Source organism: Glycine soja, chromosome 18, assembly GCF_004193775.1.
Source record: "Glycine soja cultivar W05 chromosome 18, ASM419377v2, whole genome shotgun sequence".
NCBI classification, from domain to species: Eukaryota; Viridiplantae; Streptophyta; class Magnoliopsida; order Fabales; family Fabaceae; genus Glycine; species Glycine soja.
The window spans coordinates 52,469,688-52,495,182 of record NC_041019.1 but is presented as its reverse complement, the minus strand read 5'-3'; the positions used below and the strand labels follow the sequence as shown (position 1 = coordinate 52,495,182).

General features: G+C 34.7%; 2 protein-coding genes and 1 pseudogene across 2 annotated transcripts; all 3 read right to left on the bottom strand.

Moving 5' to 3' along the window:
- Positions 1-16: 16 nt before the first annotated feature.
- LOC114397650 (K(+) efflux antiporter 2, chloroplastic-like) lies at positions 17-14,409 on the bottom strand. The gene is made up of 21 exons (XM_028359796.1): positions 14,234-14,409; positions 12,254-13,958; positions 11,658-11,829; positions 11,484-11,574; positions 10,227-10,363; positions 10,063-10,122; positions 9,849-9,968; positions 9,441-9,509; positions 8,791-8,856; positions 8,049-8,138; positions 7,669-7,773; positions 6,254-6,382; positions 5,274-5,483; positions 4,403-4,552; positions 2,987-3,040; positions 2,838-2,896; positions 2,126-2,192; positions 1,864-2,040; positions 1,452-1,508; positions 903-977; positions 17-799 (listed from the first exon to the last, which is right to left on the bottom strand). The coding sequence occupies exons 2-21, from the start codon at positions 13,852-13,854 to the stop codon at positions 677-679; spliced, it is 3,612 nt and encodes a 1,203-aa protein (XP_028215597.1). The 5' UTR covers positions 13,855-13,958; positions 14,234-14,409; the 3' UTR covers positions 17-676.
- Positions 14,410-16,382: 1,973 nt separating this feature from the next.
- LOC114396642 lies at positions 16,383-18,463 on the bottom strand (annotated as a pseudogene).
- Positions 18,464-19,528: 1,065 nt separating this feature from the next.
- Positions 19,529-25,495, bottom strand: LOC114396643 (serine/threonine-protein kinase rio1-like). The gene is made up of 12 exons (XM_028358731.1): positions 25,086-25,495; positions 24,385-24,513; positions 24,106-24,198; positions 23,899-23,978; positions 23,257-23,370; positions 22,701-22,774; positions 22,198-22,274; positions 21,555-21,638; positions 21,379-21,471; positions 21,158-21,265; positions 21,005-21,076; positions 19,529-20,342 (listed from the first exon to the last, which is right to left on the bottom strand). Exons 1-12 carry the CDS (start codon positions 25,437-25,439, stop codon positions 19,887-19,889), a joined length of 1,734 nt encoding a protein of 577 aa, XP_028214532.1. The 5' UTR covers positions 25,440-25,495; the 3' UTR covers positions 19,529-19,886.

The following is a 25,495-nucleotide window of genomic DNA, read 5'->3' as shown; positions in this document are numbered from 1 at the left end:
TTTACACGCGACAGACTGAAAAATAGTGACATGTACAGCCACATCAGCTAATCCATTAATAATAAAAACATCCAAACACATCAAAAAGAGAAATCATTACTCAACTTTAGTCTTATGAACAGACTAAGTGGATCGTAGCATATAGCTAAAAAAGCAAATATATGGAAAACAAGTTTGGGGGTGGCATAGATTTGAGTAGATATACAAGTAGCAACTTTCCAATACAACAACAAAAACTAATGTCTACGATGAGTTTGAGGATCATCAACTATCTACCTGCAGGAGTTACCCTACTTGTCCAGGGCATTCGCCTATTTATGACAATGTGTTTTGGACACATATTGAGGGAGGACGCAGGAGCCGCATCCATCCAAGTGAAGCTAATAATACTAGCTTTTGTGTCTTTTATACGATTTTGACGTGAAAAAACCCACCAAGGCAAATGAAAATAATGCCATTGGCGCAATACAACTACAGCAACAGGATATCATCCTTAACAGGAATTTGAGATGCCTGGAACCAAAATTTAATGGGAAAAGAGAAAATAAAACTAATCCTGGCTATATTTCTGTACATAACAATGGAACCAACAATCTGCTATACATTTTTTTGACAATTATTTTTTTTCCCTAATTCTCATTTTCTTTGCCATCTACTTGTATATATGCGGCAATCTTCATATTGCCAGTGTCCCTTCGGAGACTGTAGTCTCATCTAATGAATCTGGGGATGGAGATTTGGGTTTGTTCATAGTTCTATTATATCCATAACCAAGAGAACTTCCACTTGCTTCACACAGCTGCACGGGTAGAGCAAGAACCACAAACACCATTCAGATATCAACTATACAACAGTGATATAAGCTGTGTATGCTTATGCATGAATTCAAAAGGAATACCTACCTCTGTGAGCTCAGCCAGATGTCGAGATCTGAATTCATTTATAGTTGCTGCAATCTCTGATGTGGGGAGTTTAGCCTAAAGAAATAAATGTTTTGAAAAATAAAGATCACACATTTCCATGTTATAGCATTGTGTCATAATTTTAATAAATTAGTAATAAATATAATGAAATATTTTCTTTGAATATTGATTCTAATAAGGCCTAATTAAACACCATCTTTACAATTTTATGAACACAACAGCTTGTTCTGCCAACAAGATATGAAGTCAATCTCGCAAATGCAGTAAAGAACAGAGTATGCTCAAACAATTTCAAAGAAAAGTTGACCAAGACTCGAGTAAATTATTTATATAGGGAAATTAACAATAGTTCAGCTAATGTGCACAAGATTCAATCACAACAAGAAATAGCCATATTACTACTGAATCTGTCATGTTTGAATAAGACTATATTAACATAAATATTATGAGTGAGACATGCCAAAATATTTTCCATTATATCAATATTTCTCGTCCCACAGAAATATGATATTCAATGATAATTGTTACCTGAGAAAGCACAGCAGCTGCTAGTTGAAGACTTGGTTCCAAGGTCTCCGGGACAACCTGCAAGTGGCAGAAAGTTCTCTAGATAAGCATTTCACTAATGGTAAGTTTTTCTTTCAATTTTGCTACAAAAAGCAAGACTAAAACAACAAAACTCTTTTTCCACTGGTAGCATTTGGTGTGCAGATAGGATAGAATAGAATGCTCTGTTCTGTTCTCTTTGTTTCATCCTTTTAAACAGATTTCAAAATGTAATAATTTTTAATCGTGTTCTTTTCTCAAACAAACCAAATATAGATTAGAACTCGTGTCTTCTTCAGACGTTTGAATGCATTTACCAAATGCTACCAGTAATTTGAAATTGTACCATCAGCCAATCAAACGGGGAACACTAAAATAGGTATGAGAATATTACAGCAGTAGCTCCAGCCTTTTCTAAATTTAATCCATGATCAACATCATGGGCACGAACAAAAGTCTTCACATTTGGGAAGTACTTGCTCAAAGCCCAAACTGTTCTATAATTTGCACCAGGTGTATCAAGAGTTATTGCTGCAGCACATGCCCTTTCAGCCCCAACCTTATGTAGGACCTAGCCATGCATCCAAAAAAAGAACAAAGATAGAATCAGGTAAGAACATGCTATGCGACTAATGTGCTGAAGTAATGTGCACTACCTCTCTACTACCAGCATCTCCAAAGTACACAGGGAGATCCAGAGCACGCCCAACTGCCACTCTATCACTGAAGATATTAGAAAATTAGGAAAACAAGTTAGTTTGTCATCTCTGTATCCTGTCCAAAACTGCACATAACATAGTATTTCACACATATCTTGAAGCAAACCATGTTAAAGAATCTCGATAAACTCCGTGAAGAGAAAAAAATGTGATAAATTACTTGAGGGTGCTCCTGTTTTTGGGTATCCAATTCCTATAATTTCTCCATGTAAATAGCATACATAGAAGATCACTGTCTGACACAATTGTGTCATGGCCTGTCAATTTAATTGCCCATGTACATTCCAAGATAGTCTCATCCTAGTCCCTATTTACCAGAATCATTGAACTAGAACTAACTATTTTGATATGCTCCATTTAAGTATACACTACATTCAATCACTCATAAGCCAACCGTTATGAAGGAAAGTAAAGCACAATCACAGACATTATATTAAGGCCCATATAGGTGACTTATGACCTGTACATACAGAAATATTGTTGTGATAATTTTCTTTTCTTTTCTCCTTGGGAGACAGAAGTCAGTATTGTGCATGCAATTTTTCTCCTTTTTAAATAGAAATAACATTAAATAAGCTTAAAGCTTAAAACAGGTATCAAATAATTCATCCACAGGAGGATAATAGTTTCAGTTAGCAAGCTGTGTTACCTTCTTACGTCTAGTGCGACAAATGGAATAAGACGCTCTGAAAGAAGTTGGGCAATGATCTGAACAAAATACAAACATAAGTTGTCACACCTAAATCAATTATGTAAACAGTGAATTAATTAGTCAAACCAAAAAAAGAGATAACTTACCTGGCCAACTCGTCCAAATCCACAAATAATGATATGATCTTGCAAATCATCTGTCTGTAAAAGATGCCAACCAAAAAGAAGTATACTACTAAGTTTTCATGTCACTCCAAAATAAAAAATTGCAAATGGTAAACCCATATGGGTTAACTGCGTCCACTATCTACCTCTGGTCTAGGAAGAACTCCAACATAATCTCCTTAAAATACTACATACTTTTTAGATACAAACCTAAAATTAAATTATAAACAATGAAATAACCACACTCAAGTGATCAGGATGAAAATAAGTTAATAAAGAGCATACAGCCCAAAAATTTCAAATGCAAGAAATAAGCACTCCTAATATCAAAAAGGTATGAAGGATATCAAAGTTTCCCTTCAAAATAATAGGCATATTAATCATTTCTCTGACTATGAATTCTATCCAAACACACTATCCCTATGGTACACTAAGTACAAACTTTTAACATGGCAATGAGGACTGTAGTTAACTAACTTCATCCATCTCAGCTAGGTTTATAGTTTTCAATTTATTACATCCCTTCCTTTTCTGATAAGAATTGTCAAACTAAAAAGAGTTGCCAAATTTAATTCTAGCAATTTGGGCAAGGTTATAACAAACTCCAAAATATAAATAGGTATAATGGGTGCTTGTTATCCAATCATTTAGTACTACTTCACATTAGGTTTTGATATCATGACCACTGATCAATGGTATCAATATTGTCTCTTGAAAAGTTCAAAATTTTTAACATTAAATACTGACAACAATTTATGTTTTCTCCCTTCCCTATAATGCTGATAATGGTGATGGTATGGCAGTTTACATGCAGTAAAATTATTCACATCATCAGATAAACATCAAATGTAAGAAATCTTTTTTTTCTTTCAATCACTAAACAAGATAAAATATTAGCAACAAACTTCTAGCCATCAAAGAATTTGGTATATTGAATCAATTTCATAAAATAAAGGTTAAAAAAGTCCATGAAATTACTAAACTGATCTACATTTCTGGGAATTGAAGAATAATTTAGCCAATCCAATACTATTATGTATTACTAACCGATAGTAGAAGCCTCTAGGTTTTATTCGAATCTATGAATAAAGTTTCAGGAAATACTACTAACCAATACTATTATGTACTACTATTATGATTAAGATACTTTAACTGAAATATTTTTCAAAGGTCAGTTTCTGAACAACTCTGATAAGTCTAAATACAACACAACCACATCATACCTGCATGGCAAAAATTCCTATCCCTATGAAACACAGCAAACAATCTATTTGGCTATTAGAATGATGGTAAACAATGCACCAGTAAGAGTGCCCAATCATAGATACTTTTGAAGCTAAAAATTCGTGACTATTATTTATAAAATTACTAGTCAGCAACTCATTTAAGAGATTTTACCTCACTTTCTACCGGCAATAAACTTCTAACATCATTCTGCTCAAAACGGGAAGCAATCAACTGGCCTCCTGCAGCTAGCCATGGTGTGATGGCCATTGAAATGCCCACAACAAGAAACAGCAAAGATGACAGCTGGGAAGACATTATGCCCTGCAGAAGTGCCAATTAGTGGGGGAAAATAGTAGTTTTATTTGCAAATTATTAAAGAAAACAACAATTTAGCAGTTACCAGTACAATGATCTACATTTTTTATTTTTCAACTTACGAGGAAGATCAATCAACAAAATTCACAAAAGAGTGAGAATTTCATCTAAATAAGAATCATGCTAGCAAAGCCCCACAATCTATCTGAATATCCACAAGAGAAATTCCCATAAATGTTGCAAGAGTTGAACACCAGAACAAAGAAAGATGTCCAACTCAGCCTAATAACAAGGATATAATGATTCTCAGATTTTAGAAAATCCCAGAGCTCCTCCGCATCCTTATACTCCAAGTAATAGAAATAAAACACATCTCGATAGATAGAATCCTATTGCTGTACTGCTACCAAAAACTTTACAAGCAATTGGAGGAAACCAATGGAGGTTAGGGCATGCATCCAAGCTTCCCTCTTAAAACAAATAATGTTTACATATAAATTCAAAGGTAATGAACAATGCAAAAACAAATGATAATGAGTCTCAACATCAGGCTAAAAATAGGGAGACACAACCTTATTTTATCAACACTTGTCCAGCACATGCCTATTGCATATCCTTTTTTAAATAAACTCCAAAAAAGTGACTTATTTTACTATAAAGACCTAGAGTAAAACCCTATTAATGAAAGACAACTATTGGCAGAAAAAACAGTTTTAAGGACAAAAACCTGATTAACAGCTTCACCAAAAGCCACAAATGCAAACTCCCCACCAGGAGCAAGAAGAAGACCAACTCTGATGGCAGAAATGAGAGAAATCCCAAACATTCTACCCATCAAACAAACCAAGATAGTCTTTCCGCATATTAAGAGTCCTAGTGCGCCCATGATGACTGGAAAGTTTGAAACAAGAAGTTTTGGATCAATTGACATTCCAACCTGAAAAGTAAAAAAAAATAAAATAGTTGCTATCAATTATGTAGATAAAAGCTGGTTGCTCATTAACACATTGACTAAATAAATCTAAAAATCTCAAGAAAAATTTACATTTAAGCAGTCAAGATTTTCTGATCAATGTAGCATAATTGTTATTTTCTAGATTCTAGATCAATAAAAGTTCAAAATGTACTTGCTCAAGCTTTTTTCTGCTTTAGCAAAATTAGTTTTCTTTCAAGTAATACAAAGTTCTATCCCCAAACAGCCAAGTCCACCTTGTGGGATAAGGCATGGTTATTGTTGTGATAGTGTAAAATTCTATCCATAACAGACCATGAAATGATTAATGTATCCCTATTGTCAGAACATAAGTACACAAGTAACACTTACAAGTTACAATTTATCCATCTTAGCACTAAAACTAAGAAATACTCCACATAAACAGTCCCCCTTATAGCCTTTCTAATTCTGAGGTTTTTTTCTCAGTTATTATCAAACTAGTAGACAATCCAACTAAAAGCAATTCATTGCTTGTGAATATTCTCATAAGAATATCTCACACGTTAATAATTGAATAGATGGTTTTAAATTGCAGCCACATATTGGTTTTTCAAAGAACTATGCATCCGCATTTGTTACCACATTAACAATAATTGTCCACTACTGAAATAGCAACACAACCATAACCGCAATTTAAAATAAAAATATTTTTCACATGAACAAATAAAACAATACAATTAATAGATTTGTGAATTTTGATATTCGGCACCTACCGTCATAAAGAAGAGCCCCAAAAGAAGGCCACGATATGGAGCAATATCAGATTCAACCTGTAAGGAAAATTCAGTTTCTGCCAGTAGTAAACCAGCCAAAAATGCTCCCAATGCCATGGAAAGTCCTGCCTGTTTTAAGTAAAGGAAAACAAAAACAAGTCAAGATCAATTTAATGAACTCAAAAATACTGAACTTGAACACAAGGTTTTGAAAGCCGGACCAGTCATCAAACTAGGTCACAGCTCACCGGATTAACCATGGTTGAATTACAAATCTCTATACACAATATAGTTATCAACCACAGATAGTGGCGGATTGTAGCTGACTCCAGAAACAATAATGGGATAATGCACAGCAAGATGACCACAATTTCAATTTTTTGTACAGAATAAATGACTTATTTATACTATATACCTACAAATGCTCAATAAAAAATTACACAAAATCCATGAAATATTCATAATTAAAAATAACAAAATATAGGTCTCAGCAAAAAAAAAAAAAGATCTCAAGCAAAACATACAAGAAAATGGAACAGTTTAGGCATAGGTAAAAAAAACTGCAAGGGATGGGTCGGTGTTGGTCACACAAACGAGAGGAGCATGAGAAATTATATTTCTGAAATGAGTTTTCAATATGCCTCATTGTAGCGCCATGAACTAACACTATTTAGGCTGTGATTGAGGCCGCAAAAGTAGCTATTAAAAAAAGCACTGCTATGCAAATTTTGTGGCAATGAAGGCTGCTCTGCACCACCATAGCACACTATCAATAACTGATACACACACACACACTCTTGTAATATAATGATTTTTTTATATTTGTATTATCAATTTTTATTGACATAAATAATGAGAATTTGATATTTGTTAATGTGGTTGAATGTTGCCGTCTTAGGCAACACACCCATGTTTGATTTCTGTTTCTATGCAGCAATCAAATTTAATATATGAACAATTAATCTGATAACATTATGCAAGAAGCACTAGTGATGCAATTGCTGAATGTTGTCTTCTTAAGCTACACAATCATGTTCGATTCCTACTTCCCACAATTGGTGCATTTTTTTGTAAGAACTTCTAACCTGTTAAACCTATTAGACTCAAACCTTATCAAATTGAAGTGGTCCATATCCAGTTCAAGGGGTATAAGACAAGTTTTCTAGTTCCAAGTTTAAGGCTTGACCAGACTGGCTAGTGGAGAATTTCACAATAGAACCAATCCAACCGGCCGGTCATTTTCCAGAATAATGTTTAGACCAAACAGCCAAACCTTCACAGGCTTTTTCATTTCCCCAAATACTTATTGAAAACATGAAAAGTTGCTCATTTCTACAATGAACAAAAACATGAGAAGGAACAAACACCCAAGAAGGATAAAATAAAAAGCAATAGGACAATCACATATGACATACCCTGGCTGTAAGAAGACTTGTGCCAAGAATAACAAGGAGTGTATTAGCTGAGAAAATTTCTGCATTTTGATTTTCTGCAACCTGCTTGTATATTGGTCGAAGGAGCTGTAAAGAAGAACAGAAAACTCAGCACAAAGCATACTCTACATCTGCAATTGAAGCATGCAATGCCTTCCAAATGAACCCCAAAATGATATCACTTATCCTTTCATAAAATGGCTTTTATTATTATGTGTATTACGATTAGCATCTTGTCACAATTATTACTAAATATTCTAAATGGCTATTCCATTCAATGTAAATGTACCGTGCTTAAAAAACGTTTATCATTTTTCTTTTCATAATGATGAGAGAAGTCACAGTCCAGTTCTGAATATTACCAATCGTCCCCCAGCAATTATGGCAGTGATGGCAACTGCTGCCTTAACAGCAGCCAGTCCAAGTGCTTCAGCAATAGCTTGAAAACCAACCTGAAAATATAGATTGGTATTTCTAATGAGGAGTTGAGGACAACAAAGAAGCAATAGCAGAGTATACATGTAGAAAAAATAACAATGACAACCACAGAAGTTCAGCTCTCATGTCAACACTACCAATCATGCACTTACGTGAACCAACTTTAATTAGAAAGATATTTGTGTCTTGACCTTTTTGATTTACTATAAATAAAATAAAATATGCAATTAATTGCTAATCCTATAAATAATTATTAATTCCCACATTAAGTTCTTGGCCAGTGGAGGGGAAATAATTCAAAGAACCTTTTTCATTGCTGGTCTTCAGGAATGTCTCTAGCCTTTAGCTAGTGTGACCCCTAGTAGGGTGTTGGTTCTGTAGGATTGCTGTTTTTTCTGTATTCAGATCTAGCTACTTGTATCTTGTAGTACCTCTGGTACTTTATTAATCAATATATATATATCTTTGCTTTCCAAAAAAAAAAAAAACAATGTATTGTTGAAATTTTTGCTAGCACTTTCATTTCATGTTTTCAAGCTCCTTTCAGCATGTTAAATTAAATGTTGTCATATACTGTCTCCCAGGCTTCACAGGAGTCTAAACAACTTAATCATGTTCTAAACTAAACAGCTAAACCTCATGGCCAAGAGCTTAGAAAAACGTTACCCCTCCTTTGGAAGAATTAGGAGAAATAAGAGGTATGAGTATTAGCAAGACCACAACAGCCAGATCCTGAACAGAAACAAAGAGTCAAAGTCAATTTGTGTCAAAATATTGCAAATACAATACAATAAGAAATGAAAGGCATTTAAGAGCTAATAACAAATAATCAACGTCAGAAATGGCAAATTCATATAACAATTGACCAGATAGAGCAGACATAGTAGAGGATGCTTGTTGAGGATCTATACAGAAAAGCATAATAAAGTGCTCAAGAGACAAATAGATAGATGCATACAGCCATCTGCCCCAACATCCAACTGGAGACAACGGTTTCACATTTTAATCTTTGCTTGCTTAGTGTCTCTCAAAACATGGTATTAGTATACCATCAACATGTATGTAAAATTCTAGATTGAATAAACTGCAAAGATAATATGGCCATCCAATAACATGCAGCTATGGGAAATAGTGGTTAGTTTATCCAGAAGGTGCAACAACAGTTTGGGATACTGAAGCAAGATACATATGGCACTCATATGACAAAGTTCAGCCAACTATGCGTCACAAGAATTACATTCTCTCTACAATCTAGCACAACATTTGACAAGAATATTCTTTCAGCATCTAAATAGATGGGTAAGGCACAAAGTAACCTGAAAAAGTAACACAGAAAAAGTAGCTCGGCCATGCCGTGAAGTGCTCTCACCTCTCTCCTGCAACACCTGCAAAACAAGTTCACTAAATTATTGCAGAATGAAAGATTCACCAGAAATAAAAGAAAAAAAAAATAGATTAGAATGAACACTGCCTTTTTTTCCATTTGATGACAATATAACCTTGACTGTATGTATTGAACTCATATGATATGAGAACCTTTGAACAAGGGCTAAGTGATACAGCTACGGGCATTAAGCTTGATTAAATATTAATAAGCATTAAAACATTTATTAACAGATGCATGCTACAACAAAAAATTTTGCAATCACTTACCCAAATTTTACAGTTAACGATTGTCAAAAAAAGGTGGATATTGCTTAAACATGCAATCTTAGGTTATTTACCTGCAGAACAACAGCAGTGGATGATAATGCTAGGCCATTCCCAATGACAATAGCAGCTGGACCAGCTTGGCCACAAATATAATGAGCTATCAAGCCAACAGCTACAGCAGTTGCCAACACCTGCATTTGTTCATTCTTGTTAATACATTACTACAGTAGTATAGCTTGAGGTGAACAATAATAACAAGGGTGGGAGATGGAGTTTCCCAATCACCTGTGCAGAGCCAAATCCAAAGACATATTTCTTCATTGAACTAAGCCTTTCAACCGAGAGCTAAAACAAAAAAGCAAATAAGAGCCTCAATTTTGCTCTTTCGATAATGGTGATGGACAAAGTTAACATAGAACAACTGAACCAGAACTAATAAGAATCCCCACCTCCAGGCCAATATTGAATAGAAGGAAAACAACTCCAAATTCAGCTACTGCTTTTGTCCCATGAACGTGACGAATGATAGAGAGACCATAAGGCCCAATCAAGATACCAGCAGCCAAGTAGCCAAGAACAGGACTTCCTAAACATTGTTGCAAGACAGAGGGAATAACATCGGTAAAAAAATGTGAATGTAAGACAAATAATTTTATTGAGTATACCTTTAAAAGAAATTTAACACATTCAGGTAAAGGTTAGATGCCTCTGACAAAAGCACAAATTTTCTACTTTAAGTGACAAATTTTCCTTAAATAATAGTTTCATATTGTCATAACAATAATTTTCAAACCCGGACTCAGGTCAGTTTAACCATTAACCAGTCTACAGGTTGGTCCAGTCAGCATAAAAAATTCTGTTTGAAAGCCGGTGTTTGAACCAGTGAATAGGTCAAACCATGCAATCCAGACACGGTTTTTCATTTTAATGACGATACTTTTCAACAAAATGCTTCTGCCACTAATTGCCACTATGCCAAGCTTTAGTTGTTGTTTAAGTATCACAAATACGGGGAATTTTAGAAAATATTGTATTTTATAGCTTCAAGCATCTATAAAAAATTAATTACATATATTGTAATTTTTCAATGGTACTTCCTCTGTCCCAAATTACCTGATGTTTAAGGTTTATGCACACAAATTAGGAAAAACAAGTATTCCAAGACAATAGCACTTATTAGGGGACAATTTTACTAAGTGTCCTTATTCTCTTTCTTAATTTCAATAAATGTATTATTAAGTCTATCAAGACAACAATATTTATTAAAGGGAAAAATTGAAATAGATAGTTTAATATCTCGTTGAAAACTGAGAACATCGGTCAATATGCAATTTTTATTCAATGCTAAAACATCAGTCAATTTGGGATGGAGGGAGTATTTTAATATAATGTCATATATTTGTAGAATATATAGGTATGTTCAAAAACTCAGTTCATCCTCAACCTTGAACCTCTCTCATGCAGTGACCAGTCTAATTTTGAAAAAAAAATGGTCATAAGCAAACTAACCAATTGTCGCCAAGCAAAAGAACAATGAGCTAAAAAGAGTGGAGATAATCTACGCATCAAAGTTTCATTTAACCAAAATATGTGGAGTTTGGTGCCCAATCACATTCTTACTAAATCATCTAGAGTCCTACTCAACTTTGTTATACTTGACAGACTATGTTCAATTCAACACTAAGGAAACAAAGCAAACAAGTTACCTCCAGGGATTTTTTGAAATATTGGCACAAATATAACACTGGCAAGTAATAACCAGAGCATGTCAAAAAGGGAGGCTTCTTCCTCGTTCACCTGGGATACATGTCTTACAAAGTCAGATAAAATTTACAACATTGAGCACAAGACTAAAGGGGAAAGAATAAAGAAAAACAAACCTCTTGATGAGGTAATGATGCAATGATTTTCTTGATTTTCTTGGGTAGTTTCTGAAGTTGTCTAACCAAAGGCTTTGCACTAGAGGAAACTTCTTCAACACTGGTCATAATAACATCTGCCTGTGGAAGCAGCTGAGCATTCCTCTCCACTCTATTAGAATAGAAGGCAACCCTGAAATAAAAACCCACTATTTATTGATACTAGGAAATCTTTATATTAAACCTTTGCATGTAAATTAACTCAACAAGAAGGCACAATATAGTCAGACTCCATTAAAACTTTCTTAGCAACTAAAATAAAGGCGGCATGTGTCAAGGCATATATGATATATCCCTGTCCAAAGTCCAAACAATAGCTAATTAACTTCAAAATCAGTTTTCAAACAAGCCAATGACTAGTGTCCCTTGACATTCTTAATCATGTTGCACAGAAAGCTCAAAAAAGTCATATTAGTATTTTGCATGTAGTACTCTTATACCATATATATTATATGCCAATCCCATGATGTATATATTCTTCCAGATAAATTGTTTTTAGAAGGATTAAAATAAAATGACAGCAATAAATAAAAAAGAGGTAGCAAGATCATACACACCCTGCTCCCATTAACAATAACCCAAATATCAGCTTGGGCAACTGCTTCTGTACAGATAACACAAGGCCCTGGAAGACTGATGCTGGTGTGAACTCAGTCCCATCTTCAGCAGAAGAGAAGAATGATGCAGAAAAGAATCGAGAAGACTTTTTCAATAATGCCTTTGGAGCAAACGGTGAACTATCTCTGGTCAATTCTTTCTGTGTTTCTTGCTTTTTTGTTTGCACAGCATTCTCATTATCACTTAAATAATCAGACTGTGTTCTGTCTTCCAAAATTTGGCTGGTTTTATCAGATAAAGTCTCAGGTGATAAATTGGCAAGCAAAGATTCGCCATCAATTGCCAAATCTCTGTGTCGTTCAACAACATCACCCGAAAAACCTTGAACCACTTTCTCCACCTCAGAAACAGCCCCAACATCTTGTGCTTGTGTAGTTTCTATGGTATCAGCATTTGAATTAGAATTAGACTTATCTGCTCGCTGTAGGGCAATCTCTGCATCATTTACACATTTTGTAGCCTCAAGTTCAAAGGCAACAGCTTGCTCTGCCATTAGCATTATGTTTGTAACATCCTCTTCAGCTTTCACCGCTTTCAGCTGAGCCTTTTCAGCAATTTCTTGCAATTTGCTCACTTCCTTCTGCACCTCTTCCTTTTTATCTTGCAAGCGCCTCAGCTCTGCCTCACAATTTGCTAAATTAGCCTGGCATTCCTTGATATCTTCTTGAGCAACCAAAAGAGCTTGCTCCTCTTCCACCATGTCCTTATCACCATTGCTCTCATTAGAACCTTGTGCTGAATCAAGAACTTCTTTTGCAGCCTCCAAAGTTTCTATGGCTACTTGAAGCCTTGCCTCGGCTAATGAAAGAGCCATTGTTGCATTTTGGACAGCTTCTTTGGCTGTATGTTCTTCATTTTCTATTTCTTGGATGGTGTCAAGGGTAGAATTAACATTGTTCCAAGAATTGACTGCTTCATCATGCAAGGAAATGGCAGTCTCTGATATTTTTTTAACCTTTTCCTCAAACATGGTACTATTAATTTTAGCTACTTCTAGCTCCTTCGAGGCCTTTTGCAATAGCTCTTTCAGTTCATCCACACTTAGTTCCTCTAATCCTATTTCACTCCCTCCCTCTTTCCTCTCAGCTTGCCCTTCTTCTTCTTCTTCCAAAGGTGCATCCAGTTCAGCACTAGAAACAGGCCCCAATCCTGCATCCTCACCCGAACCTTCCACATAATCAACATTCCGGCCATTTCCATTAACATAAGCTAAAGAATCATTACCCTGGCACTTCGACCAAATCACTCGAGACCCCATGAAAAGATTATTATTCTTACAAGACAAACTTCTCTTCGGATTCAAAACCTTAAACTCCCTACCAGTAACTACTCTCGAATTATTCCAACAAGCAGAAACATTCATCCCACTCCTCCGCAATCTCGAAACACTTCTCGAGTCTCCAAAAGAAGCACAACCAAAATCTCTCCCTCTAAAATCAAAGCAACCTAACTGACCTACTGATCTGCGTTTGTAACTCGTCCCCACACCTCCATGCAACACTCTCGACTGCGGCAAACTACCAGCCATATCCATGTTCATATTCCTCAGCCTATCACAACTCAACACTCAGAAAGACAAAACTTTTGTTTGTTGTTCAACGCATTTTACGTACACCGTACACCAATCACCAATTCATCAAAAACCTGATGCAAAAAAACAAAAATAACTCAACATTCATCTAAAGCAAATTACTCAATAAAGCGAGATTGGAATCCGAGCTCAATATTCAAATACAACAGCACTGTTCAACACATTTCACAAACACTAATCAGCAATTCACATAAAACCGTGAGATGAAATATCCGAACAAAAAAAAAAAAAAAACTAGAAACCACTGAATCCAACGCGTGCACAGTCATAAGAAGCAAATTACTCACTCGTTTCTTTGACAGGACGAGATTGGAACAGATTCACATACCTGTGCATCATGGAATGATAGGTTTCGTTTCGCAGTGGAAAGAAGAGTGTGAGGATTGATCAAGAAATGAAGAGAGCGTTGAACAAATCGGCGTTGTCTTCGAAGTTGCAAAGCTCAACTTCACTTTGCGTCTGAAACAGCGAAATATAATATTTTAGATTTATACTTTATTTTAATTATTTTTCTTTTCTTACACCTACTACTCCTTCTTAGTACTTCACTACTTCTCCGTCTTCGGTGTATGGTAAACATGTCAGGCTTTTAAATTGTTATGTTGGATTACGATTATTATTAGGAGCGATAAAATTTATTTATTATAATTATATATCAAATATTTGAATTTGAATTTTTTTATTAATTTATAATATTGTTGCACCAGTTGATTACAAATATTTGGTGGTCATGTTATGTTAGGAGCAGTAACCCCTTTTTTTTAATACGCACTATAAGTTAAAATTTATTAAAAAATATAAAATTATAAAAAAAACCCATTAAACAATAAGGGCTCTTACCTAATGTGAAGTGAAATGAAATGAAAATTTTAAATTAAAGTGTAAAAGTGTGAATCTTATCTCACTTGATTGTATATTTCACATATTTTTTGCTTTAGGACCCTAAGTGAAACTTTAAAAATTTATAATTATTTAAAGAATGTGTTAAAAATTATATTTCTGACATTTCTCATGATGTTATTGTGCATTTTGTTTTTTTGGGGGTGAAGGGATATTTTGATACTTTTCAAGATAGCAACAAGGCTAGGCAACAAAAACGGCCATTGAGTATAAGAGAGGGATATTCTTGAGGTCATTCATTTGTATTCGCTCACGTGTTCAAGTGGTTGTAGACTTGGACTTGGTTTTAGTATTTATTCATTTGTAATTATTAAGAAAGGCCAAGTCACTAAAATGAGTCACGAAGATTATGAGATTTCGTGAAAAAGGAGAAAGGGGTAGAAGATAGATAGGACATGAGACGGAGTGAATTGCGTGGTTTAAATCTTTACACTTCAATGTTTTGTTTTCTTGCTGTATAAATTTTATGGCTTTTTTTAGTTTGTGGATAAAGAAATCAAATCTCTTGTGGTAAGTAACTCTTTAATGGCAAGTAAATGTTGTATACCAAACAAGAAAGTTGGTTGTTTGATTGTATGTTGGTTGGCAAGTCTAGCTTTAATGGGGTATTTCATAGGAGATTTTTTAAGTTTTTTTATTGCATTTGTTTAGCAAATTAAAAACTTATTTTAAAAAATATGAACTTCTGAATATGGTAGTCTTATGTTTGTTTGGAGTTAAGAAAAAAAATACTCCTAAGTATTGTTTATTTCTTGGAATGTGATTTACAATATAATTTGCTTAATTGTTTATTCTAATAAGAGGGGTAAGTAAGTTGTATTCTCATGAGAATATGAAAAGATATTTTTTATCCACTTAGAACATCTCTAATGGATATAATTTAAATAACTAATTTCAACTTCTTTGTATTTTATTAATTGGTCCTCACAATATTATATTATAATTAAACAACTTATATATTTTATTCTAATGATATTCTTTTAAGCAACCTGAAATGACTTTCTTTAAATGTTTCTCAAATGGTAAGAAAACATTTTTTGATAGCTTATAACTAAAACTTAATTTTAAATAACCCAACATGACATGTAACTCTCCAACACTAGAAAAATAATTAAACAACGATGTCTTAAAATAAACAATTCGCTAATCAACAAGCGTTGAAGATATTTTATAACTTCAATTTTTATTTCAATTTTTAAAATTTAAAAATAATTCTAGGAATGTTAATATCCAACCAAACAATTTTTTTAAATATTCCCTGGAATAACATTTCCAGTAAAATTATTATTGGGAATGCGATTCTTATGTTTTGGTATGAATATTTTAAAAATTATTCTGAGAAATCTAACATTTTTCAGGAATCGTTTTTTATTCGTTTCTCAGTATGCTATATGGCTGCCGTTGGGAGCTGATCAGCCATCTTTTGCTGCAGCTTTGGAGAGTTAAGAAGATAGTTGCATAGATGAGTTTGTAGCAGCCACTAACGATTTTAGTGAGGCATAGTTTGCAATTTGGTGTAACCACTAATCCAAAATGAGCACATAGCATTAAGGCACATACTAAAAATACAATTTAGGAATCATCAAACCAATGCCCATTTTGCAATTCCATCTGTAATCCATAATGAGCAACTCAGTCAGTTTTACATCAAAATATTGCTTCATGGAAACTGATACCAATTAGAATTAAGTCATTCGTGTAACAATTGACAATTCGAAGTTGATTAGGCCATCAGGGGTCAGGTTCAAAATTTTCAGACCCTTGGTTTATTCTGTCCATGGCTGTCCCACAAATGAAATCAATTTGTGAATAAATAAATGGTTCTTCTAAACATCATTTAATTCACTCTTCTCTTTATGTTCAATAAAACAAGAATCTTGAAAACTGTTTGAACAATTTACTTCTATGCAACTGCTACCTGATGGTTTCTGTACATTACTTTGCTCCATCAGTTCTCTCATTTTAATAGCATCTTCCCTTCTATTGGAGCCTGCATAAGTATTAGATGAAAGTACATATTTACCACTATTAGAAGAATCCAATTCAAGAAGCTTCTTTGTGGCAATCTCAGCCAAGGATATATTTCCATGAACCTGAGAAGCGCTCAGCAATATCCTCCATACTACCACATCTGGAGTCACAGGCATCTCTTTTATGAATTCAAATGCCCTTTGTAAATTGCCAGAGCGACTCAAAAGATCCGCAACACATCCATAATGTTTCATTTCCGGTTTCAGTCCATAAACCTTCTCCATGCTTTCATAATATTCCAATCCTTTATCAACCAATCCGGCATGAGCACAGGCTAGCAAAATTCCAACAAATGCTCCATGAGATGGCTGCACACCTTCCCTCAACATCCGTGAAAAATAATCAAGTGCTGAATCTGCAAAGCCATTAACTGCAAGGCCTGAAATGATCGAAGTCCATGACAGAGTCCTTCTTCCTCATCTCTTTAAACACCTCTAATGCTTTCTCAACCACACCACATTTGCAATATATGTCTATCAAGGCATTTCCAACATAAATATCAGCTTTCACATCATATTTCCGTATATAGTCATGAACAGCCTCCCCGACATCAAGTGAATCAATATGAGCACATGCAGAAAGCACACTGGCAACCGTTATTTCATCCGGCTTCACCTTAGCTTCCATCATTACCTTGAAAAGCCTCACGGCCTCCGTAAACTGGCCTGCTTGAGAGTAACCTGTGATCAAATTAGTCCACGAGATCACGTCCCTATGCGGCATAGCATCAAAAAACTCCCGAGCAGCAACCAAGTTAGCTGCTTTCCCATAACCCATAATCATGGCATTCCAAGAAACCAAATTTCTCCATTGCATCCGATCAAAAACTCCACGAGCCATATGAACCAAACCACGCCGTCCATACATATCAATCAGTGTATTCCCCAAGTAAACATCAATTTCCACGTTATATTTCCTCAATGTAGTCAACCATGGCATCAGCAACACCCCACTCGCCCAAAGAAGTGCATGCCAAAACAACCTTCACCATAGTCACCACATCATCCTTTACACCAGCCACCCGCATTGCATCGAAAACACCCAACACGTCCCTAGACCTCTTGCACTGACAATACCCACAAATCAACGAATTCCACGAAACCAAGTCCGTCTCAGGCATTTCAACAAACACCTTCTGAGCAAGGTCCAAATGACCACAAGAGCCATACATGTGGATCAAGGAGTTGGAAACAAAGAGAAGAGACTCAAACCCAAGTTTCAAAACGCGGGCATGAATCGTTGTACCGCAAGAAGCATCAGGGACTCGAGCACAGGCCTTGAAGAGAAAGGGTATGTGAGGTTGTTACCCAACAGGCCCTGGCGATACATGAGGTTGTACATGCGAATTGCTTCGGTGGGTTGGTCACTGAGGGACCAGCCTTGGATCATGAGGTTCCAAAAGGGCAACGTGGGTCGGTGGATTTGTTGGAAGAGGTGGTGGGCTTTGAGGATGGTTGAGGGGGAAAGTGCATAGGATTTGAGAAGGTTGTAAATGGTGGAAGGGTCTGTTCTGAGATTTGGGTTCACCATGTTTATACCATGTTTCTGAAAACAAGACTAAGCTTCAAACATGAGAAGATATTTTAACTATTTATACTCTTGCCTTCTTTCTACTCCTTGCCGTTCACATTTCTTAGCTAGCTTTTTTTTTTTAATGGATATCAAGGTATTCTAGTACATGGGACAAACTTTTGAAGCATAGAGATCATATGAAAGTAAATTTTTTTATCTTCCAACAAAGTTTTATCCAAATGCATAATCAGATAATTGAACTTCTATCAACATGTTTAAGGAATTCAATCATCTATCAACTGTGTTAAACTTTTTTGATATTTCTTAATTAGTTAAAACTTGTGTTTTATCTAAATGTAAGTTACTTTGTGATTCTTAAGTTTAATAAATAGGAGGAGAATGTAGACATTATTTTCAGTTGTAAAATAAAAACGAAATTTTATATAAATAAATTCGTTTTTATGATAAAAAAAGTATTTTGTAAAATAATCATGTGAGTCTCATTTTAAGATATTGGATGATTGTATTGTTAATGTGTTAGAGTGAAAATTTGTTAGATGAATGTATTATTGGAATAGTTATTAAAATTCTTAAATTTGATTACATATCATAGAACTTACCTAAGTGCATGTTGAATATCTCATCACCTAATAGTTGCACTTAGTAAAATCATGCAAGGAAAAAGAATGACAAATAAGAGCATCTATCATACATCATAATTTAAATGAATTATTTATCTTGATGAGTCTTATAATTTTATATAAATTTAAGTATTTGGCACAAAATTCACTCTATTTTACTAAAATGAGTGCTTCAATTAATCTTATAGGTCCTACAATACTTAAAAATTTTAGTTAAACAATAATACTTATATAAACAACTTCATGTCAATTGTCCGGTGAAACAAAAAGAAGCAACATTACTTAGACTTTAATAATTCATATAAACACTCCCATGGAGATGCTTTAAGATATCACAAATTTTGAAAAAAACATGACTATAATATCGTTTCTCTTTATTTGTGACAAAAAAAATACTATTTCTATTAACTGCCAGTATCTATATATGAAGTTTTATCAAATGATGATTGCATAACCCTGTTACAATTATAATAGAAACTCGATGGTATATGCACAAGTTAAACTAGAAAACTAATACTGCGGCATTTTTTCCCAGAAGAAACCAACAAAATTTGAAATCTAATAAAACCAAACGAAGGAAGTGTATGTAGGTGTTGAAATTATTTCCATTACACACTTCCATTCAACTGAATAGAAACAACAAAGTGTAAAGACAGAAAGGTAATGCAGACATATGTAACAGGAACTGTGTGGAATGCCAAGAAACTATAGGCCGGTAACAATGTTGTCTTGTGCTTAGTAACCTCTCCTTATAACAGATACTCTCAAGATAATATGAGTGAACAAAATTGCTCTTGTTTTTTTATATATATATATATATTTGCTGTATTAGGTTGTATCTAAAATCCACACTACCAGGGAAACTCAATACTCAGCCACATTATATATAACTACTATCTATCTGGTCTTTTTTGCTTTAGCCAACTTTTTCTTTCTCTTCTTAACAGCCTTAGGGACTTTAGTTTTACGTGCTTCTCTTTTCTCCTCCTTCACCTTCTTCTTATTCTCTTTCCTAGCCTCTTTTCTAGCAGCTTTTTTATCTGCAGGATCATCTACTTCACTTTCTGAGGGTGAATCCTCTTCAGAATTGCTTTCATCATCTTCATCCTCGTCAGATTGACCCTCAGCATCATCCTCTAAGAGTTTAGATTTATCATCAGAAACAGCCGGTGAATCCTTTGTGGGACTTGATTTCTGTTGGGTTTTTTGCTGGGAAGGCTGTGTTAATGACAGAGCATGTTTAAGTCCAGTAATGGTCTGATAGTATAAATCTTTGGTGTCCTTCCCACTTGTTATCCGTTGTACATCCTCCTCAGCATTCTTCACATCCTCTAGTGTCTTCGGAATATAGGACTGTAACAAGATTTCAAGAAATTAAATATGTAAGAAAAGAGAGAAAAGATAAATGTGCTAAACAGACCACAAAGATAGTGCTCTGGATGACCAAATCTGAACACCATTTCAGTTCTTCAAAATATAAAAACAAAAATAATTAAAATCAATATCACATATGCTTTGAAAAGAAAATAAGGGAATGGAGAGTTAAATAAGAATAAAGAACGAATTTTATAATTCCATTATATATTAACAAACTAGTGGAGTGTTGGAGAACATGTCCCACGTTAGTTAGTTAAGAGCAAGAGGGCCATGAGTCCAAAGTGTCAAGGTATCTTTGAACAAACAGGCTACTTGGCTATAACATTCTAAGATATGGTTCACACATAAATTCTAATATGGTATCACAGATTCACAGTTCATATCCAAGGAAAAACTTGAAATAGGGCTTACAAAATGAAATTCGGAACTGATGTTTCTAAGACTCAAGAAAAGGAACACAAACCCAAGAAATATATTAAAGCAAGATCTGTGATTTCTAAGACCGAAACTTGAAGAACACAACAAGATTAAAGGCAAGTCACAACCGAGTCAAGTCAGTTAGACTCGAGGGAATAACTCCCATGTTGGTGATTTAGATCAGGTTTTGAAATTTATTTAATGATAACAAGGCAAGTTACCTGCACAAATACAGAGTCTGCAATCTCATCCTCTGCAGATATATCTCCCCTCGTCAAAATTTTTTGTTGCATCTAGAAATATTTTGAAAACCATTAAGATCTCTTTGAAGTTATTCAAAAAGTATAAACAATAATAAAACAAATACCAAATACCTCTTCCAAGTAACTATCCACGGCATCATCAGTAATGGATGCATCGACAATAAATTCAAACAATTCTCTTATTGTCATGACTGCTACACCATGCTTTTTAAAGAAGTCCTGCAGGCCATAAAAAGCTACTTAATCACACTTTTTTTCCATATTATCCCCACATCAATTAAGGGAGTGGACAAAAAATCCATAATTTACAGTTAGCAATTGGAAGTACTCACAGACACATGAACGCAATCTTCACGCAGAAAATCAAGGGCATGAGGATGTTCAGGATCAACAGCTTGAGAAACATCAATAATGTACAAGTGACCCTGACAAATAAAGAACATATTGATTAACTATTGACAAATAGACATTAAATCAATGAAATATAAACTGGAAAAGGGGTGTTCACCTCAAAATAAAGTATATTATATTCACTGAGATCACCGTGCACCAATTTGCATTTCTGATACAATGTCCGCATTGCAATAATAATCTGAAACAAAAAATGCTCACGATTTCAACTGTAATTATTTGATGCATGGAAAAGACCCTCAAACCCTTAGAAACCTAAAACAGAAGTGTTTCCATCAAGAATGAAACCTAGAAGAAATGTGTGACAGAAGTGTTTCCATTAAGAATCCCTAAATGAAACTCCAGAGACAGTATAAAATTGTCATACATTAACCACGTTAGTGAGCTTTTTTTAGTAATCATTCTAGACAAGAGTACTAGCAACACACTCATTCCAACACACTATATTATTGGTTAAAAATTATTGGAAACTACAAAATCAAGTATGATACAAATCAAATAAGGACCCATAAATATTTGTGAGCTCTAATAAATTTAAAACAATAGTAGTGTCATCAAAAGAGCATGTTGGAGAGTGTGTTGCACTGTTGCTGGCATTTCTCTTCTAGACAATAAGCTTCTGAGTTCTGACAACGTAAATAAGAAGCTTATATAATATTTAAGACAACTGCGAAAGCGTTCTAACTTCTAATTACTAAACCATGCTAGCATCATTGGGATACTGTATTGATTTGACACACCTCAACATAGCCTTCCCGCAACTTGTCTAAAGATAAAGCTGCATCTTTAAGACGAGGGGCAGCCCAACCAGATTTTCCTGTGAGAAACAACAAAAACAACATAACTTTGAAATTATATATGCAGCAGCAAAAAATTGAAATTTCTATGACTGATGATAATAAATTTGATCCTAAAATTAGGACTCATTTCTTGTCGAAAATATTCACTTGTAGCATACCATATCTCAATGGATTGGTGTAATTTTTCTACTGCATTTATTGAGGGTAACTACAAGTAGTTCCACCTTCAATACAAATGAAAAGAGCAATGAACTATTCATCCCTTTTTTTTATCAATGGTAGACATTTATACACTGATATTCCATATAATCAACTATAGACTAATAGATAATCAAAAGCAGTTGGTCACACACAAACAGTTGATATGGTGTAGGACACCTAATTGTATTCTAAAAATGATGAGTCATCAGATTATATTCTGAAATTCAGAACAAAAGTAATACCTATAAATTCCATAACCAGAACATGTAGCCTCAGAAGATATGGCGTAGGACACCTAATTCCTGCTGCCTTAAGCCTGCAATCAAATATAAACAGGGTTAAATAAAGAAACAACTCAGGCCAGCACGAAATCAAACTTTTTGTTTCTCTTAATTGGAAACAACCAAAGGAACAAGCCCACATGCACAGCAAGTATACAAAAGGAGCCACTTACAGAAAAAGAAAACGTAGTACAGAAAGAAAAATTGATGCAAAAAACACTGCCTCTCTAGTGCACATTAAAACTTAATTCCTTCCATAGAAACACTAAATTCATAAAAGATCCTGCACCTAAAAGGATAAGCACACAAGTTCCGGGTTCAAGTGAAAGACATTATGGAACTTATCTAAGATCTATAGTGCTTCAATACATACCTACAAAGAAGGATTATTAACAATAGCCCCAATGACATATATTGTACTTCATTGATTATTTAGATAGTCTAATTTAGTATATTGTACTTCAATTTTACAAGCATTTTAGTAGAAAAATAGAATGAAATAAGAACAAATACAAACCTCATAAGATTTCTCATTTCTTTCTCTGCCCATGTTTTTACCATTTTCCTGGGATTATGCTTGCAGTATCCATTTCGAAATCGGAAGTCTCCTTGCACATATCTATCTCTATCCCTGATATCAATAAGATCATATAATTTAGTTCATAAAACAAACAACTTTGAATCAAGAAACTTCTTCTCCAGTCAAAGTAGTAGAAATACATTAGGATTTACAAGCTGCATTTGTGCTGTATGTATCTAAGGAATATATTAAAAGAACATCTATCTAGAATGTATCAGTAATCCTAAGCCCAGAGTATTCATAAATTCGTTAACAATATTTTATACACAGATAAACAGAGAGAACAGAAAGAAGTACAGATTATCAAATACCTCATGCATCAGTAAGTGAATAAAACCCCAATTTAATTACGAACAGTAGAACAGAAGAGAAAGATACCAATATCCAGCACATGGACAAAAACTTTGCATGATAAAACAAAAACAATAAAAGAATTATGCTTGAATACATGTCCCAGTTTTTTTCTTTAAAAAGAAAAGAATTTATGGCTGCCTATATAATTCTTTCTAAACACTTCAGCCTTCAATACAATTTAGAGCAACAGAAGAGGCTGAAACAAGCTACAGCTGTTGTACTTACTTGAATACCAAAACAGATGTTTTGTATACTTTAATTGCAAGTTCTTGACCATCAGATTTAGTTGCATGATAAACATTTGCCTGTTAGAAAACAACACAGTAAGAAACAGAAATGTGGTGTCTTGATATCACATATAGTCGATGATCCAAACCATGTCATCATCATAAAAACAAACAGGTAAACAAAAGCTTCAGGTGGATCACATACTTCCTTTCCAGTTGAAATGCATCCATTGATATCATGAAAGACACCTCTGTTCAGCATCTTGAATAAGACCATGCGCGTTCTAGGATCAATTGCCTGGAGGAAACTTTGGAGTTACTTGCATAGTAATGGTAGAAAAGGCATCAGCAAAAGAATAAGGCTCATACATGTCTGTTTGAACTATGAACAGGTACAAATTCTTCTCTTTATGAAGAAGAAAATCAAATAATAAAAAAAAAAAGATATTTAAGTACTGGATTTCATGAAATCACCATCACTCACCTGCTCAACAGTAGCCCGGTCTGCTTTCTCAGTAGTTTTAGTCTTCCCAATGGCCAAGTCTCGAACACTGCTGCGAATTGCTGTCGTCACAGAATTAGACATGCCAACATTCATTCTCCCTTCCCACTCCTGCACCACCAAGTACTATCTTAAAACTAGAACCAACAAACATACTCCACAGAACCCCCAAAGAATACAATCACCCATATGGGTTTACTTGGTTACAAGTTAGTTAAAAATTAGTTTAGTTGGTTACAAGTTAGTTACAAATTAGTTACAAGTTTAGCTATATAAGACCTAATGTATTCATATAAAAATTGATTTGCTCATTTTGAGCATTATCTAAAGTAATACTCGGTGTCTCTTTTCTCTTCTTTCTATCTCTCTACCTTGAACTTTATCAAATCCTATTGGAAAAACTGTGAGACACTAAACCCAATACCCAAAAAATGTTAGCAGCTCTCCTAGGCAGAATTCAAACCTTTGATTCATCATGTTGTGTAAGATTAGCCCTTCCGCTAAACCCAACACCCATTAATTAATTAGCTTAGTTTATGAACAGGCATAAAAAAAAAATCCAAGCTTTAATAAAAAAAACAAATAAAAAAGTGAGCCTTTTAATGTTTAGAGGGATCAAGGAGCTACCCATTTGGTTATTTACAATAATGTATGAAAGGAAGCAAAAGGGTATACAAGAAAACCTCCAAGGGTGAAGCACGAATGTGATGGGAGAACTTCTGGTTGCGATTGGCGAGAGGTTGCAGAGTGGAGGAATGGTGGTGGTGGCCGCCATGAGCGTTGGGGCGCCACGAAGTGAGGGAGAAGGAGGAGCCTTCATCTTCCTCCCTTGAATCCAACCAGTCCAACGCTTCACCGATTTCAGAATCCGAAGAACTCCAAACCTCATCTTCTTGTTCTTCTTCTTCATTTTCTTGTTCTTGTTCTTGTACTTGTTCTCTGTGATTGTGGAGCTTGTGTTCGTCGTCGTTTTCCATCGCTGTGTGTGTGCTATTGCTAACACAACTAACAGCTTCCTCGGTGCCCGGGGCCGCCATTGGGGGTTTGGAAGTTGGAACTGGAACAAGAATAACCTAAACAACTACACTCTTTC